The sequence below is a fragment of the Symphalangus syndactylus genome, chromosome 5 (assembly GCF_028878055.3).
Source record: "Symphalangus syndactylus isolate Jambi chromosome 5, NHGRI_mSymSyn1-v2.1_pri, whole genome shotgun sequence".
Lineage (NCBI taxonomy): Eukaryota > Metazoa > Chordata > Mammalia > Primates > Hylobatidae > Symphalangus > Symphalangus syndactylus.
This window is the reverse complement of record NC_072427.2, coordinates 151,619,718-151,636,392: the sequence shown is the minus strand read 5'-3', so window position 1 is coordinate 151,636,392 and position 16,675 is coordinate 151,619,718. Positions and strand designations below refer to the sequence as shown.

The 16,675-nt window shown below is 56.9% G+C and overlaps 1 protein-coding gene, 1 long non-coding RNA gene and 1 pseudogene across 4 annotated transcripts in view; 2 read left to right on the top strand and 1 right to left on the bottom strand.

The window, feature by feature from the left end:
* TSPAN9 (tetraspanin 9) overlaps positions 1-16,361 on the top strand; it is a 206,199-nt gene extending 189,838 nt beyond the window's left edge. For all 3 annotated transcript variants that reach the window (XM_055281095.2, XM_055281096.2, XM_055281094.2), the window contains 6 exons: positions 8,166-8,357; positions 8,737-8,811; positions 10,096-10,197; positions 10,917-11,048; positions 11,455-11,538; positions 12,831-16,361. In XM_055281095.2, the coding sequence (XP_055137070.1) occupies positions 8,166-8,357; positions 8,737-8,811; positions 10,096-10,197; positions 10,917-11,048; positions 11,455-11,538; positions 12,831-12,902 (657 nt within the window). In that variant the 3' untranslated portion in view covers positions 12,903-16,361. The remainder of the gene's footprint in view (positions 1-8,165; positions 8,358-8,736; positions 8,812-10,095; positions 10,198-10,916; positions 11,049-11,454; positions 11,539-12,830) is intronic.
* Positions 447-8,171, bottom strand: LOC129483537 (uncharacterized). The gene is made up of 3 exons (XR_008658081.2): positions 8,048-8,171; positions 2,856-2,991; positions 447-2,277 (listed from the first exon to the last, which is right to left on the bottom strand). It is a non-coding gene; the product is annotated as an uncharacterized lncRNA (long non-coding RNA).
* LOC129481694 (uncharacterized) lies at positions 14,212-16,361 on the top strand (annotated as a pseudogene).
* Positions 16,362-16,675: the final 314 nt, after the last annotated feature.

Genomic DNA, 16,675 nt, shown 5'->3' with positions numbered 1-16,675 from the left:
GTTCCCCATGGAGGAAGAAGGCCTGTGGGTCAGTTTGAGAAGTAGAAAGATGCTGGCGCCTGAGAAAGTGGACTTGGGGCCTGCTGTCAGGTGGCCTGGGGATGGGATACAGATGGAGGTATGGGAGGTGACTTGCATCGCCCTGTAGCCTTTCTCCCAGAAAGAGGCATGGCTTATAACGGGGTGTGTGGGGACAGCACGTGGTAGATGCCCCCATCCCTCCCCGTATATGGTCCTTGCTATCTAGGCATCGCCGTGCTGGGGACTGGGCCATCTCTCACCCATGCCTTCATCTTTGAAACCCAGAACAGACTCAGGTTCTCCCTGTTCCCAGGGCTGTACCAGCCTAGAGTCTCACAGATGCCTTGGTTGGAGCGAGCCCCCGCATACTGAGGCCAGGCCAGGAAGCCCAAACAGATGGGCAGCACTTCAACAGGGCCAACTCTGCCCCCAGCCAGGGGCCAGAGGACACCAAGCCCTTTGTGCAACTGGGAGCCAGGACTGCTGGTGACCGGGCATTTATCCCACCACGCAGGGCCCTGACACCCCTGGAGGGGAGTAGCGGGGTGTCCCCAAAGTCTCAGGTAGAATCTCCTTCATCATGGACTCTTCCACCCCAATGTACACTTCGGGGTTTTAGATTGCAAGAGGTGTAGGTATTGTAACAGGACTCACTCTCAACTGCTAGGGGTTTTGGTCAATTGGGGAAGGGTTATAAAGTTGGCTGGAGAGTATTGACACTCTTGAAACACAGTTCAGGAGCTTTATAACCGCAGAGGCTTGCAGCGCCCAAACACGATGCCCCTTAAGTTTGGCCATGGGTACTCATTCTCTCTTAGAACTGTCTCACATGGAGAATAACCCCATTCTGGTATAATCAGAATGTAACTGGGTTGTAGATATGCAAATGAATGTTTATTTGGAGGAAAATTAGGCACAAAAATATGGTGTCATCTCCCTGACACCTATGTAAGTTGGTGAGATTAGGGGCTGCAAAGTGAAGGTGTGAAGGTGAATTGGAGGCTTTGAGAGAAAGTGTGGGGTCCAACAGTAATGACCAAGGAATCGTGCCATCTGGCTTGAAGTTATGCACAAGCTCAGTGTGAGACGAAACTGTGATATGGCTGCCACTCAAGCCAATGGGGTCTTAGGCTGAATTACTAGAAGTATAGAGCTCAGAACGTGGGAGGGGAAGAGCTGGTTCTACCATAGCTGGAGCCTAACTTTCGGTTTGAGACAGGCCTGTTTTACTTGTTCTTAGTGGGCTTCTTGGGCAAAACTAGGGTTGATGCGTGTTAGCCAAAGGGAAGTAGATTGTTGCATTAATAAGAAAGAATTCTTTACTGATTAGAGGTATGCAAAAAAAAAAAAAAAAAAAAAAAGAATGGAGTGCATTGTGGGATGGTGAGCGTTCAGACCCTGGGAGACCCCTTGTGGCTGCATCCCACTCCATGGTTCCACCGAGCTGTGGTCCTCCTGCCTGCTGGGTGACTTTGGCAAAGATGTGTCTGTGACTTTGTCCCTTCATTTCTCTCCATGCAGAATTGGAGGCATCATCTCCTCTCTCGCCTCCCCTGCCCCTCCTGCCTCTTCTTTTATGGCTGTGAGAATGAATGAGCTTCGGGGGCCCTTGGAGGCAAGGGGTGTCTGAAATACAAAGCAGCGGCTGCGCTCCTGGCACTGATGTATTGTCTCTGCTCCCCACGATGAAGTTCTTGGCAGGTCGGCTTCTTCCAGAGCCAGGCAGGTTCATCACTAGCCAGCATGTCAGGCTGTGAAATTAAAGCTGTTTTGGTTTTTTTCTTTTTTAAAAATTCTCCACATCCACTAATTTATTAAATGCCATTAAATGTTGGGCATGGCCTTGGCTCATAGAAACATTAGGGAGCACTGAGTCCTAGCATTTGAAAATCTCCTGTAAGCAAAAAGTGGATGAGGGTGTCAGGGGGGCCAGGGGCCAGGTTGGGGGCTACCAGTGACATCCGATGCCAGGAGCCCAGGTGCCTTGTGGGGCTCTGCAGACACATGAGGCAGTGGGGATTAAAATAGGGCAGCAGAGGTGGGAGCAACCTGGAACCCCCGAGGGCACTGGGGGTTCCAGGAGTGGGGAAGACGGGGTGAACAGGAGGCTGCTTTTTCAGGAGGGTTTGCATGTCTGGGTCTGGTCCTGTTCCCCGGCTATGGCCTGCTCAGGCCCCTCTGTCCATCCCCATCATTCATTCATTTATTCATTCCTCCAGCAAATATTTATCTAGTAATCCAGGCATGTTCTGGGCCCTACAATGGAAGAAAAATGGATAAGACGGGAACCCGGGTCCTGGAAGTGCATGTGTGTTTTTTTGTTGTTGTTTTTTGTTTTTTGTTTTTCCAAAGTGCTGGGATTACAGGCGTGAGCCACTGCGCCTGGCTGTCTGTATGTTTTTAGTGAGGGTAGGCAGCAAGTCTACACAGAAGCCTGCGAGGTCCCAGATGTGCTGCTGTGGGCCCGGCACTGACAGACGAGTCATCCCTGGGGAGGGGCCGCTCCCACCAGTGGGAGACCGATGGCACCCATGAGATATGGGCAGTGGCTGCCCCTGGGTTCTAAGCAGTATGGAAGTGGGTGGAGAAGCTCAGGTTGGGGGAAGCCTGAAGGGGGAATTGTGTCCCTCACCGCCAGAGAAATAGGATGCCTGCATGAAACATACATAACGACACGTGGCAGAAGCCTGTATTTAAACCACAGTCAACATGGTTCAAACTGAAGACAAGGAAGACGCCGTGGGGATATTAGCTAACTACAAGCCTTAACAAATGAGCTGAGGCTGGAGTGTGGGCTCGCTGTATGGCCGTAGCCTGACTGGGCCTCAGTTTACCTGCTGCGCGTGTTGTGGACGGGTCCCTGGTGACAAAGGTCCTGATACAGCCTGATGACTTGAGGCTTTTCTGTGTGCTGGGGGCCTGCACCCTTTCCCTCCTCCGCAGTCAGGGCAGGGCCCAGACCGGATCGCCCTGTGGGATTTGAAGGCATTGCCAGCCCTGCTCTAGGCTCTGCGGATTTAACCACAAAAACAACAGACCCAAATCCTGGCCCTCAAGGAGGCCATTGGTAAATGTAAGGATGGGACTCATCTTCTCAAATTTGGATGTGGATTTGTGTGCAGCCCTGATTTGAAGTTATTTTGAAATGCCTTCGGTTGGGGAAGGGGCAGGGGAGGCTTGGTACTCAGGCTGGCCCGTGGACCTGCTCCTGCTCCGGGGAGGGCATCAGTCAGGCCCGGACCACAGCAGGAGTGGCTGGTGACCTTCTGCGGGTTGGTGCTAGCATTGCCTGGGGCCCGATCCCCTGAGTCACCCTGCCCCACCCCAGATTGTCCCATTGTGGGCTAGATTATAGCTCAGTCATCTCAGCTGAGACAACCCCCTGGTTTTGGAAGGGAATTTTCCCGAATGCCACCAGCTAAGCTCTCCGGCCCTGAGCTTTGGCTGTGCCACCACAGAGAGGCCTTGCCTCCTTCCTGTGCTGTGTGCTGGGCTCCCTCCACCAGGGGCAGCTCCCCTGCCCTGCACCTCCCTCTCCTGCTCCTGCCGCACCCTCTCCCTGCCCACTGCACTGGCTTCAGAGGTCCGCTTCCTGACTTCCCGCCCTCCTGCCTGTGCAGGGCAGGCCTGGCTCGCCAAGACTTCATGACCAATCTGTCTCTGCCATCACCTCCTCTCTCCTGCCCTTGCTCCCTCCCCAATCTCAGCCCTGGTTCTACCCAGCTCACCAGCTGGAATCTCCCCAGCACTTTGGGCACATCGCTGTCATTGGCTCTCCCTTCCCCACCGCTGGAGGGAACACATCAGATTCTTTCTCCAATGGCTGTTCTCAAGGCGTTGGCAGCCCAAGGGTGGGTGCCTGGCGTGGGGATAGGGTGGGGGGCGGGGTTTCTCAAACTTTGTTGACAACTGGGGCCAGACAGTTCTTGACTGTGTGGGCTGTCCTGTGTGCTGCAGGTGCTTAGCAGTGTCCCTGGCCCCTACTCATCAGATGCCAGGAGCAGCCCCTCCAGTTGTGGCAACCAAAAACGTCCCCAGACATGCCACATGTTCCCTGGGGAGCAGAATTGCTCCTGATTGGGAACCACTGGGCTGAGGGCTGAGAGCACCATATCTCAGGCTCGGCTAAGACTGTGCCAGAGGGACCTGAGAAATGATCTCATCTAAATCCCACGTTTTAAAGGAAATAGGGCCTCTGAGAGCTGAAGAATCTTAAGGTCACACCAGGGAGCAGCATGATGAGAGAGGCATTTTATGAAAAGGAATCAGGCAGCTCTATGCAGGCTGGGCTGGAAACCAGAGGCTAAGGGCAGGGAGGGCAGTGGGGGGCCATGATCTGGACATGGGACCCGTGGCGAAGGCCCGGTCTTGGTGCCTGTCCCCTGTCAGTCGGAGGTCCCCTGGGAGCAGGTGGTAGTGAAGGCTTCTGCACCAGATGCCAGAAACCAAGGTTTTGTCCCATCCCAGCAGTGTGACTGGGGACTTCCTTGTCCCCCCGCTTAGCTTCCTGGAAAATCAAGGCGTGACCTTTGTGTTTTCTTCTTGCCGGGAGGCTCTGTTAGTGTTGGGCCATCAGAAGATGGGAGCAGAGGGCTCATCTCGGCAGGAGCCCCTTGAGGATGGGAGCATGGCAGCGGGGATGTGCGTGGCACCTGCTGTACTGCACAGGCCTCCTCACTGGGCAGACGTGCACCATGTGTGGAGTTGTGCCAGGCGGGAGCTGTGATGGAGGCAGGAACAGGTTTGAGGGCTTGGAGAGGAAGGCTCCAGGTCCAGACTGCGTCCCCATAGGGTAGGCGGCAGATCTTTCCTGGGGGCCTGGAGGACTTTGGACAGGAAATGGGAAAGGAAGCAGATTTGGGGACAGGGCACCAGCTGTGTTCCCTGAGAGGTAGAAGGCTCCCCGGTGGGTCTGGCAAGACCAAATCAAAGGATGTAGAGTGTGAAGTCAGAGAAGCAGTTTGAAGAGAGGTGACGAGGTCCTGGAGTTTCTGACCTAAGAGGTTTTCCTAGAGAGGCTGCTGGGCATCCCAGCACTTCCCCCAGGAGCGAAGTGGAGAGAGGGGCTCAGAAGGGTTCCCCTCCCTGCAGGTACACCCACAGTGGGAAACCGCTTCAGGAGAAAGCTGTACTTTGAGAACTTTTCCAGGCCCCAGGAGGATCCAGGCTCTGAGCTCTGGGGTCCTGCGTGTCTCCAGCTGCAGTGTGTGGGGGCGCCCTGCAGTGAGTAGTACCTGCGGCAGCCGGGTTTCCACTTACTCATTCCAGGGTCTGGCTTTTAGAGCCATAAATCTTCAGCGTGAAGATCATAAATTCTCCATGGTATGATTAATGAAAGAAAAATTGAGACGGCAGCATAGAAACTGACCAGATTGAAGAAAAGTCAGTGACTGGATGAGTTTCAGCGGTCACTGGCGAACCCAGAGCTTCTGAACCAGCCTGGACCGCCACCTAGTGGCCGTAGGCGGGACTAGCCCCGTTCCCCGGCGAAGCTTTGTGATGGCCCGGTTGGGCCATGCTGTGGGTCTAAGTGTGCCCATTCCTTGGGAGCCCTGACCTGGTTCCATGTGGGGCTGCGCCAGGGGACAGGAGGCGCAGGCCCACTCTCCACAGTGTGAAGGACCCAGGCAGCTGCTGGACGTACCTCATTCGGACCCCCCTCCAGCTCCTTGCACTGTCTCTGGGTTAGTAATATGTGGAGGTGTCTGTTCCTACCTTTTTCTTCATGCCCAGTGTGGACCACCTTTCTGGTTCCCCATTTATCAGAATCCTACTACTCGTTCTTCAAAGCCCAGCGAGGCCTGTCAATGCCACCTTCAAAACATCTCAAATTGGACCATTTCTCACCGCTCCTCCGTAGCCTCCTGGTATGAGTTGTCCCCAGCTCCCGCCTAAGCACAGTAGCCTCCCAGTTGCTCTCCTGGCCTCCCTCGGGCCTTCCCACGGTCACTTCTCCAAACAGCAGCCAGAGTGATCTGCTGAAAACCTCAGTGAGATCATGGCACTCTCCAGCTCTGGGGTCTTCCCGTCACACCGAGGACACTCGCACGTTTCCTTCACCTGCGAGGTCCCAGCTGGCCTGGCCCCCGGCCACCCCGCCTGCTTTGTCTCCTACCACGTGTCACCTCACTCACTGCTGCAGCACGTGGCCAGCGTGCTCCTCCTTGGCTGGCCAGGCTCATTCCCTCTCCAGGGCTTTTGCACCTGCCGTTCCCTCTGTCTGGAACGTTCTTCCCCCAGATAGTTATGTTGCTCCCTCCCCCTGTTTGTTTGGGTTTTTGCTTAAACACCACCTCTTCCAAGACACCTTCGCTGCCCACGCCCTCCCCAGTTATTTTCTGGCTCTTTACATAGCCTTATTTTTCTTCGTGGCACATGTCAGCAGCTGAAGTGATGTTGTTTGTTGCTTACATAAGGTCAGTGTCTCCTGTAAGAATCTACTCTTCGTGAAGGCAGGGTCTTTACCAGTGACCCTTTGCCAGTGAGGTGTACCACTGTCTCCTGCACCCTGTTTACAGGCTGGAGAACAGGGCCTGGCACTGAATACGCAGGTGTTCACTTGGATTTGTGGAGGAATAAGCGAAGGAGACGCCCTTCCTCAGGGAAGCGTCTGTCCCCTCCCCTCACCTTTCCGTGGGCATCCCTACCCTGCCTAGTTGCGGGTTGCCTTGTCTCAGCCCTGAGCCTCTGTTTCTTCCCAGGAGCCAGAGCAGCTTGAGAGCAGGGGCTGGGCTGATTCCTGGAGTCAGCATAGTCAGCACAGGCCCTGGCACAGAACAGCTGCCCGGGAAGTGCCTTTCCAGCAAGCAGTGCCCGGAGCTGGCCACCCACTTCACGTAGCTTATTCCATTCTAATTCTCACAACAGTCCAATAGGAAGGAGATACTCTGCATACGAGAGGTTTGTAAGCTCACACCACCAGGATAAGCTGGAGCTGGGAGTCCTCTTCGGGTCTGTGACTCCCAAGCCCTTACCCCCTGCACTTTTCACCCAGCATAGAATGTTCTTGTCCTCCATCTGCCCCTAGTCCACCCACCCTTTAGGGACTGCCTCCTTCAACTGGCTTCCGTGACTGCGACAGTGATTGCCTCCTCTGAACGCCCGTAGCATTGACTGGGTACCAGTCCATCCCACCTGGGGGTGGTAGATGTTGCACTTTCATTGCTCCCATCCAGCCAGAACAGAGGCCCCTGGAAAACAGGTCTCTAAAGTGGTTGTAGCTTTTCTGGCATGGCACACTGCATGCTGTAGGCACTCAGTAAATACTATTTGACTGATTAATTGGCTCCTCAGACTCAGCACACTTCCCCTGAGCTGGCGGAGGGAGTGGGGGAGTGCCAGCTATATCGAGCATAAAATAAGGCAGATGTGGAGATTTGCGGCCAGTGAAATGGAAGCTTCCCCAGGTGGAGCTGGTGGCGCCGGCAGCCCCAGGGGTGCTGTTGAGGAGAGTTGCTTTTCGGTTTTGGGGCCTATCATGCCAGACGCCAGCTTATTGGATGGGTGGTGAAGGCAGCCATGGACTCCCACGTCCCGCACACTGGCCAGGCCCCCGGCCAGCCGATGACTGCCTCCTTTCTCCTTCTGTGGGAAATTGTTCTTCAGACTCCAGTGGACAAATGGCCCTTCGGGTCAGAGTGACAGGACATAGTCGCTGGAAGTTCTGGCTCCAAGAAACCCGACTCCGAGGGTCCCTTCCCGCCTCCAGAGATGAAGTCTTTCTTGCTTTCCCTGACCCCAGTTCTCCCCTCCCACCAGGCCTCCGTCTTGGACACTGGGGCCTCTCTATCATGCAGAGTAACCTAACTGCTCACATGTGCCCAGTACCTTCCATGTATTTGTTACACACTTTTGCCTCTGTGTGGTTTAATCCGTCCTCAGGATGACCTGGGAGGCTCGTGAAGCTGGTACAGTCTCCGTTGTCACATGGGGAGACTGAGGCACAGAGAGGCTAGGGGACCGTCTGGGCCACACAGCCGACATGCTTCGGGTCTGCGGCCATGCCCGACGGTAGCCCCGTTCTCACCTTGTCTGTTCTCACTTTGTCTGTGTCTCAGAGCATGGGGTGGGGACCTGCAGTGTTCCCAGGTCCATGGACGGGAGTGAGAGCAGCGCCAGGCTAACGGGCTTTCCTTCCTCTCCAGCTCTGTGGCTGTGGGCTGCTTGGAGTGGGCATCTGGCTCTCCGTGTCCCAAGGCAACTTTGCCACCTTCTCCCCCAGCTTCCCTTCGTTGTCTGCAGCCAACCTGGTCATCGCCATAGGCGCCGTTGTCATGGTGACGGGCTTCCTCGGCTGCCTGGGGGCCATCAAGGAAAACAAGTGCCTCCTTCTCAGCGTAAGTTACGTCCGAATCCCCAGCCCCTCCAACTCCTCATCGCCTTGCACTTGGACCCCTGGGACAGGCAAGACCTGGAACATTAGCCACCTGGGTGGCCAACCCGAGCCCGGGGAAGCTGCTTCTAGAATGTTCTAGGCTCCACCACACCCCTCCTCCTCATGATTGGTTATGCATACCCCTAGTTGTCCCTCCCACTCCCTGATTAGTCAGCTCCTTTATGTCCCTGTCCTAGCTATCTGGGTTTCCTTAGGAGGAGCTGGCCTCTCCCAGACCTGGGAAGCCCCACCTAGGTGCCACCTGTCCCTGCCTTCCACACCCTCCTTGTCCTCAGCCCTGCCCATTACCACCTACCCATGCGTGGCCCTTTCCTTTCCAGTTTTTCATCGTCCTGTTGGTCATCCTCCTAGCAGAGCTGATCTTACTCATCCTCTTCTTTGTCTACATGGACAAGGTAAGCCTTTCCAGATGGGAGGGGGCATATGGAATGTCACTGCCCTTAGGGTTGGGCCAAGCAGGCCAGGGTCCCTTCCCTGGCCAGAGGAAGAATGTTGGCAAGCAGCCCCTGTGCAGAAAGGAAGATGGAACCAAGGGTTGGGAAAGCTACCAAGGAAAGAGCAGATGGAAGGTTTTGATGGGGGCAACATAGGGCAGGCAAATTTGGAGGATGGGGGAGTTGACTTTGTATAGTCCCAGGAAGTGGAATCCTCTGCATGACCAGAGATGGCAGTGGGCTGTCTCTGGTGCTAGTGAGCTCCCTCTCACTGGAAGGAATTCAGCTACTTGGAGAAGGGATTCACACCTCATCAGGTGGTTGGGCTGGGTGATTTGAGAGCAACCCATGAGAAACAAGGAGGAATTCTCTGCGTGACGCTGGCTGAGCAGGACTGACAGCACAGGGAAGCTCTGTTTCCTGCACTAGAGCCCTTGAGGATGGGCCCTGCTCCTGGGTTCAGGAGGATGGTGGGTGACCCCCATAACCTCACCAGGCTGGGCAGTTCGTAGTCAAGAGCGAGGCTGGCTGGGATTTCAGTCTCTTGGGGCGTGGCAGGCCCTTTGGTACCGTGCACTCCAGAACTGTGTAAGGAGCAGTTCTTGAAGTAGCTGCCTGAGCCACGCTGAAAGTTAGAGACATCGTTAGGATGAGAAAGAATAACTTGTTAGTTTTGCACCTGTGAAAGGGAAGAAAGAACAATGTCAAGAGGTTTCTCTGTGCCAGCCCCGTTCTTGGCCCTTCGTGAGAATTGTTTCCCTTCATTCGTACAACAGCGCCATGAGTAGATACTGCTGTTCAGTATCAGGTAGAGCAGCGTGAGGGAGGTGCAAGGTCACATGACCTGTCTTCCTTCCTCCGGTTCCCAGGGTGTGTTCTGAGAGGGGCAGTCTGTGGGAAGCTATGTAGTAGGGGGCGGGGGTGGCAGAGTGGCCTGTGTGTGTGGCTGGTCCTGGGATGGGGGAGTGGAGGCACGTGGTGTGTTTTTTCCCTCTGGGTGTTACAGCCCTGGCCCTGAGTTTAGCTCTGCTCGGAGGTGGTGGGTGCACCAGGGCCTGCTGTATTCTGAAGCTGGGAGTGTGTGCCTGCCCCCCACCCCAGTGGACAGGGCCTTCCAGACCAGCTGCCTCCCCTGCCTTCCTCACTCCTCATCTGTCACCCACCATCTTGGGTGACCTGAGGTGGGCTGGAGAGACGAGCTGCGTCCCGGTCCCAACCGTCTCGCTGTGTCCCTCCGCCTGGCAGGTGAACGAGAATGCCAAGAAGGACCTGAAGGAAGGCCTGCTGCTGTACCACACCGAGAACAACGTGGGGCTGAAGAACGCCTGGAACATCATCCAGGCCGAGGTGTGGGCCGGGCTGCCCTGGCAGGGCCAGACAGGGAGGAGGGGTGGCGGCCGGCACTTCTAGCTGCCCCCCCACCCCCAGGTGACCTGGCCGGGCACCTGTGCTTTCTGGATTTTAACCGGGAGTGGGGTGGTACCCACGGGGGCATTTGCCTGAACTGCCGAGTCAGATGGGATACAGCAAGGTGCAGCCGGAGAGGGATGAGGACACAGGAGGGGCAGGCCTAAGAGAGCTGTGGCTGAGCTTTGGGATGAATGACTGAATTTATTTGAGCAACAGATTTGCCTCCATGACGGGGCTTGGCTTAGGTGAGGAGGCCCTGGCTCTAGGAGGAAAACAAGTCCATAGTCCCAGATGCGCCCATTTTAAGCCCTGGGGAGGGGCCGGCAGGGGGTTGAGTGGCAGTCAGCTTGGGACGGTTTACAGAAAGAGCAGAGGTGCTGGTGGGCAGGCACAGGGCTGAGCCCAGGGGCCAGCCTGAGGGGTGGGCTGCATTGCCCTCTCCCGCGCTGGTCTCCAGGAAGGAGCGCTCACTCACTTCCCCAGTGGGCCCGGCTGAAGCCCAGAGAAGGGACAAGAAGCAAGCCCTTTGTCTCCTTCCTTAACTCCAGGGTGGCCACTTTTGCGGGGACTGGGGTTGGCCTGGGCAGGGGAAGGCCCTGGGGAGGAAGGGGCGGGCCATGGCGTGTCTGACCGCCCCTTCCGTTCCTGCCTGCCAGATGCGATGCTGTGGCGTCACTGACTACACAGACTGGTACCCAGTGCTGGGGGAGAACACGGTTCCCGACCGCTGCTGCATGGAGAACTCCCAGGGCTGCGGACGCAACGCCACCACGCCTTTGTGGAGAACGGTGAGGCTGGGGATGGACCGCTTGGGTCCAAGAGCCCGTGTGTGGATGCCCCGGCACGAGGAGCCCTACAGGGGAGGCTGGGCCCAAGACACTAAGAGGTTGGCTGGATGTGGGGTGGGGTGGGGGCTCACAAAAATAAAGCCAAAAGACGGGTGGAAAATGCGGAGGGGGCTGTACCCACAGTTGGGAGAGTCAGAGGGTGAGGGGTTGAATGGGGTCTGAGGCTCTGCAGCCGGCCTTGCGGGTGGGGCAGAGGCTGCGCCAAGGGAGGGGGACAGGGCTGAGGCCAGGGAGGGCTGGGAGGTAAGAGCAAGGACGAAGTGGAAGGAGAGAGTGAGGTGGGGGCCGGGCTGCAGGGAGTGCATGCTTGGTCTGGGACCCTAACCTCGTGGGCCTCGCTCCCCAGGGCTGCTATGAAAAGGTGAAGATGTGGTTCCATGACAATAAGCACGTGCTGGGCACGGTGGGGATGTGCATCCTCATCATGCAGGTAAGAGGGGCGTCCCCAGCAGCCTCGCCCACCCTGCTGGCCTCAGCCGTAGAGGGAAGGAAGCACAGAGAAGTGAAAGCAGTGTTGGTACATGGCGGAGGGTCTGGAATTCATCACAGCTTTCAAGCTTGGCAGCTGTGCCTGCCGCCATTTCCACAGAGCTCTGATGTGACAGCACGCGTCTACTCAGCACTGAGAGGTGCTCAGGGCTGCCTGTGGCCAGGCCTAGGCTGGGATATTGAAGCTGGAGTCACCCCCCGTGGGTTCCCCCAGTTCTGCCCAAACCTTGAGCCCAGAGAGCCACGCGAGGCACACACGGTGTCCCCCGGTCACCGTCTGTACAGCCTGTGCACGTGGCACACTGTGGTGACCGTGAGACCACAGCGGGCTTCCTTCTGCCTCCTGCACTCCTCTGGGTCCCCAGCTCCTTTGAAGATTCAGGAGGGAAGGGACACAAACAAGTAATGACATGGTCCCGAGCACACATCACTGGAAAGACAGCCCTGCTGCTGCCAAGACGTTGCACCGTGTATTCTACAGGCAGACAAGAGAAGCTTGACAGGAGTCTTTTTTTTCTTTTTTTAAGAGACAGGGTCTCACTTTGTTGCTCAGGCTGGAGTGCGGTGGTGCCGTCATAGCTCGCTGCAGCCACAAACTCCTGGGCTCCAGCAGTCGTCCCACTTCAGCCTCTCAAGCAGCTGGGACTACAGGCATACCCACCACCATACCTGAATGATTTGAAACTTTTTTAAAAAAACAGATGGAGTCTCCCTCTATTGCCCAGGCCGATCTCAAGCCATCCTCCCACCTTGGCCTCCTAAAGTGCCACCGTGCCCGGCTGGCCTGAGTCCCGAATGATCCCTGACACCTCCCACTCCCTACCTTGGCTCCTGTGAGCTCCCAGGTAGAGCCAGGTCCTCCGTGCATTCCGTGCCTGCAGCACCCCTCTTAGGCACGCGTGTGCACCCTGCAGAGGTTTGATGGCTTCTGGTCTAACAGCCCCACGAGGCTGAGCCGGAGTTCACCTGTGTGTATCTCCAGGGTGACCTCTGTTCACGGTTTTCTTCATTCCATAAGCATTTTCCTGGCACAGCAATGGCCATGCCCGCTTGCTCCAGGTGCCCCGTGACATCCCAAGCCTCCCGGGGCGAAGGTCAGGTCCGGGCTGAGGTCAGGTCCGGGCTGAGGTCAGGTCCAGGTGGAGGTCAGGTCCGGGCGGAGGTCGGGTCCAGGCTGAGGTCAGGTCCAGGCTGCTGCAGCTCCTGCCTCAGGCCCCTCCCTGTGTCTTTCAGATCCTGGGCATGGCCTTCTCCATGACCCTCTTCCAGCACATCCACCGGACTGGTAAGAAGTACGACGCGTGAGCAGGCTGGCCAGGAGTGCCCACCCCACCCTGCTGCCCTGTGGAGGGGAAGAGGATTGAGCTTTGTGTCACCTGTCTGCACTCTCCAGATGTGACCCCTGCACCCACCCACCCCAGCCTACCCTACCCCACCTACCCTGCCTCAGCCTCGGACTTCTCAGTGGGTGGAGTGCCAGGAAGGAGGAGGCACACGGAGACCTGGGGCTCGGGGCCCCTGGATTCCTGCATCTGCATATGCGTATTTGCCAAAGACGACAGGGTGGGCTGGGGTGCGCTCAGGAGGAGCCCCCCGGCACTGATGGGCTTCTGCCCCTGCCCTTCCTCACACTGACACTTTGTCCCCACATGGGGTGGGGAGCAGAGTGCCCGCCCCGTGGAGATACTGCCCCAGCGGGGGCTGCTACATCCATGGCCACCATGGGGCACTTGACGGGGCGGGGGGTCTGCCGGCCTCTGGGCAAGGCCCCTGGAGCATCTCGCCCAGGCTTTTTATACCTTACAATGTAACTTTTTTATTTTATTTTACTCTACGATTATTCAGGAATATTATCTCTCAGATAAGTTTAGGGTTAGATTTCTGATTTGTAACTTTTTACTGTGTTGATTTCTTTAATGGTTTGACTTTTTTTCCCTGAGAGTGAGGGATGGGTGGGAAGAGAGGACATCCGTCCAGTCTCAATCAGGACAGACCACCGTGCGACACCCAGGAGGCTCTCGGATGGGGCGTGCCTGCGCCCTCAGAACGTGTGGGAAGGAGGGGGCATGGACAGGACACGGGACCTTGCCAGGCCTGGTGTCCGAGGACGGGAGCCTGGGAGAGGCGGGTGGAGCATGAAGCAGGCTGGAGGTGCCCCTGCACGGGAGGTGGCATTTGCTAACCAATCGAGCTGGAAAGACCAGGGCAGGGGAACCCCACGGTGCTGGGGAAACGCTTTGCCGGGAATGTGGCAGAGCTAGAGGGGTCCTTAGACTTTTCACTGATGAGCAGTTGCTGGTTTTTTCTTTCTTCCTTCCTCCCGCTCTCTGCTGGCACTCGAGGCTTCCCCTTCCACCCCATGTGGGTATTCCCACAACAGGTTCTGCACACCCCAGTTATTTCACACACATTCCTGCTAGAAACTGTCAGACACATACCTCTCTAGTTTGGATGCTGCTCACTTTCTCCCTTGCTTCTGGAAGGGGAAGCAGTCTTTAGGTTTTGCTGTGCTGGACAGTGGCAGGGGACCCACAGGTTTGAGGACCCACGGTCCTCCCCACCAGCTTTGCTCCGTTGTGGGTTGCCCTGCTGGGAAGGAGGGAATCACATCCACATGGGTCCCAAGATCTTCGCCTCCTTCCCTGGGGTCATGGACATCAGCAGCGGGTTGGGTGGCGATCATACTGTCTGTGATCCCAGGGAGAAGAAATACAGAAAACCCAAGAGAGGTGAGACTGGCTCTTGTTACCGGGGCCACAGGAAGAAAGCAGCCGGAGTGACGCATGTGCAGAGCTGGGCATGGGGGAGAAACAGGCTGGGGAGTGAGGCCGGGAGCGGGATTCAGCTGCAGCAGGGCGCCCCCTCCAAACTGCAGCTGGTCTGGCTTACTGTTTTGCAGTTCAAAAAGGTCGTGAATCCATGGGACTGAGCGTGGGGACCTTACCCACTAGCCAGCATCTGCTGCACTTGATCAGGTGGGGCCTTGGTGGGCGGCTGCCTTTCCTATACAGTTTGTCTTGTCACCCTGGTTTCCCCTTGGGGCCAGGCCTCTTCTCCAGCCCCTACCTGCCTATCTGCTGCAAGAGCTGAGACACGGCCACCCAGCACCAGTCACTTCTCTGTTCACCTTAAGTAACACACAAATCGGGACCAGGAGGATAGAACTGTTGGCATTATCAGGATTCGTGTTTTGTGGGGGTGGGAGTGGAGAGTAGGGTGGTCTTGTGAGTTGGGCAGGGTAAAGACCGCTTCTCTGAGACGGGCAGTGGTGCTGATGGAACACGGGGGAGGCCCACATTTGAGCAAAGCTGCCCTGCCCTTGTCCCCTGGCCTGGCTTCCTGGTAAGGAGCTTCAGCCGCCTCCCCAGGAACCCCCAAAGTGCAGATTCCGGAGCAGACACCTCCCGGCGGGAGACACTCAGCACACAAGTGCTCCAGTTGCTCGGTGGGACCTGGGGCCTCGTGCGTTTTTGCTGTGGGTGGAGTGGGTGGGTTGGTTTATGCCTATCAATGCAATTTTTAATTTTTGTGAATATCAACAGCAAAAGCCTAGTGCATTGGGAGATGTGCAACCTCCCTGAGAATCTTTTCTGTTTCTGGAGTGCTTCAGGGGTGGCCTCTGGCCCCAGAGCCTTTGCCACAGTGCCCCCACCAGCCCCCACCCCATCCGTCTGTTCGCAGAGCCTCATCTACAGGTCCCCACGCTGCCGCCTTTCCTCACTCTGCGCTTGGCTGTTTTGTTATTTGGCTGAGTATATATTGGGTGGAAGTCTCTGTGCACAGAGTGGGTGTTCCTCCAAGCCCCTTCCACTCGGAGGGCCGCACCCAGCGATGCCAGTGAGGGTGGCACAGCCTCTCTTCAGTTTCTCCTGACTGTGATCTCACTGGGGCAGAATTCCCTTGAGAGAATTCCCTCACTCACGGCTCCCTTTGCCAGAGTTAGTTCAATCAGGTCTGATGTGAGCAGTTTACGTGCTTGTCTCAGAAAGGCCCTCAGGGTTTGTAGGGGACCGCAGAGGGGCATCCGCTGCAGACTCAGCCTTTCTCTGCAGCCATCCTGCAGTGGTGGTGAGTGGGCACACGCTGAGAACTGCCCCTGGGTGGTGGAAGCAGGTGTCACGGTGCACGTCTCCCCCTGCACCCCTCCCCCAGCTTGAGCCATGTCACCCCCTCTCCCTCCAGCATGGGCCTGCATCTCAGGTTCTCTGGAAGGCGGCCCTGCCCCAGACCCTCTCGCAGGTGTCCTGGTTGGACTTGGAACTAGGTGGCCATCTTTCCAGGCTTTGGTGGCCCAAGAGCAGTCCGGGTGGATGGAAGTGGCTGTCCCCTCCTCTCCAGCCCCTGCCCACCCACTGGTGGAGGTGCTAACTAGCAGGGACGTGGCATAGGATGGGAGCTGGGCGTGAGGTGCTTGGGGTCCTTTCTTTGTCCCTCAGCTTCTCAGAGTCCGGCCAGCCCTTGTGTTCCCGTGCCCCCCACTTTCCTCCTCCCCACTGCAGTGAGGCAATAGTCCGGGGTGGGGCCTGGCCTCCCTGCCCTGATGCGGCACTCAGGAGGCCTGGGGGGCTTCCTGGCCCCTCCTTGCCCACGTGCCCGCCCCCGGGCAGCACGGGAGGGAGAGCAGGGCGAGCACGCTTGTTGGTTTCAGATGCACTTTCTGCTTGCGATGCCATATCTGTGCGTTCCTTCATCCTGGTCCTGGCTTTATGGAACACCATGTTTTTAGCATGTTTTTAAATAAAAACTGATAAAGTGTCAAAAGCACAGCAGGCTGTCTCTCAGTGATGTGTTTTGTTCACTCAGCCAAAACTGTGACTTATGTCGTGGTTGGTGTGAGAGACCCAGAGGGATCACATACCACTCCTACCCTTCATCCAAGACACACCCCCAGGGGGACCTCATCTCTCTTTTGGGGCCCAGGTTACACATCTGCTGGCGTGGGGAGGGTCCCTATCCTCCCTGGGTGCCTGAGGAATCCTAACATCCCCCCTTGAAACAGGCTGGATCAGGGGTCAGTCCCAGTGCCCGAGCCCTCTGCCTGAGAGGCTGAAGTCCTGTCTCCGTACCAATCGCCCATC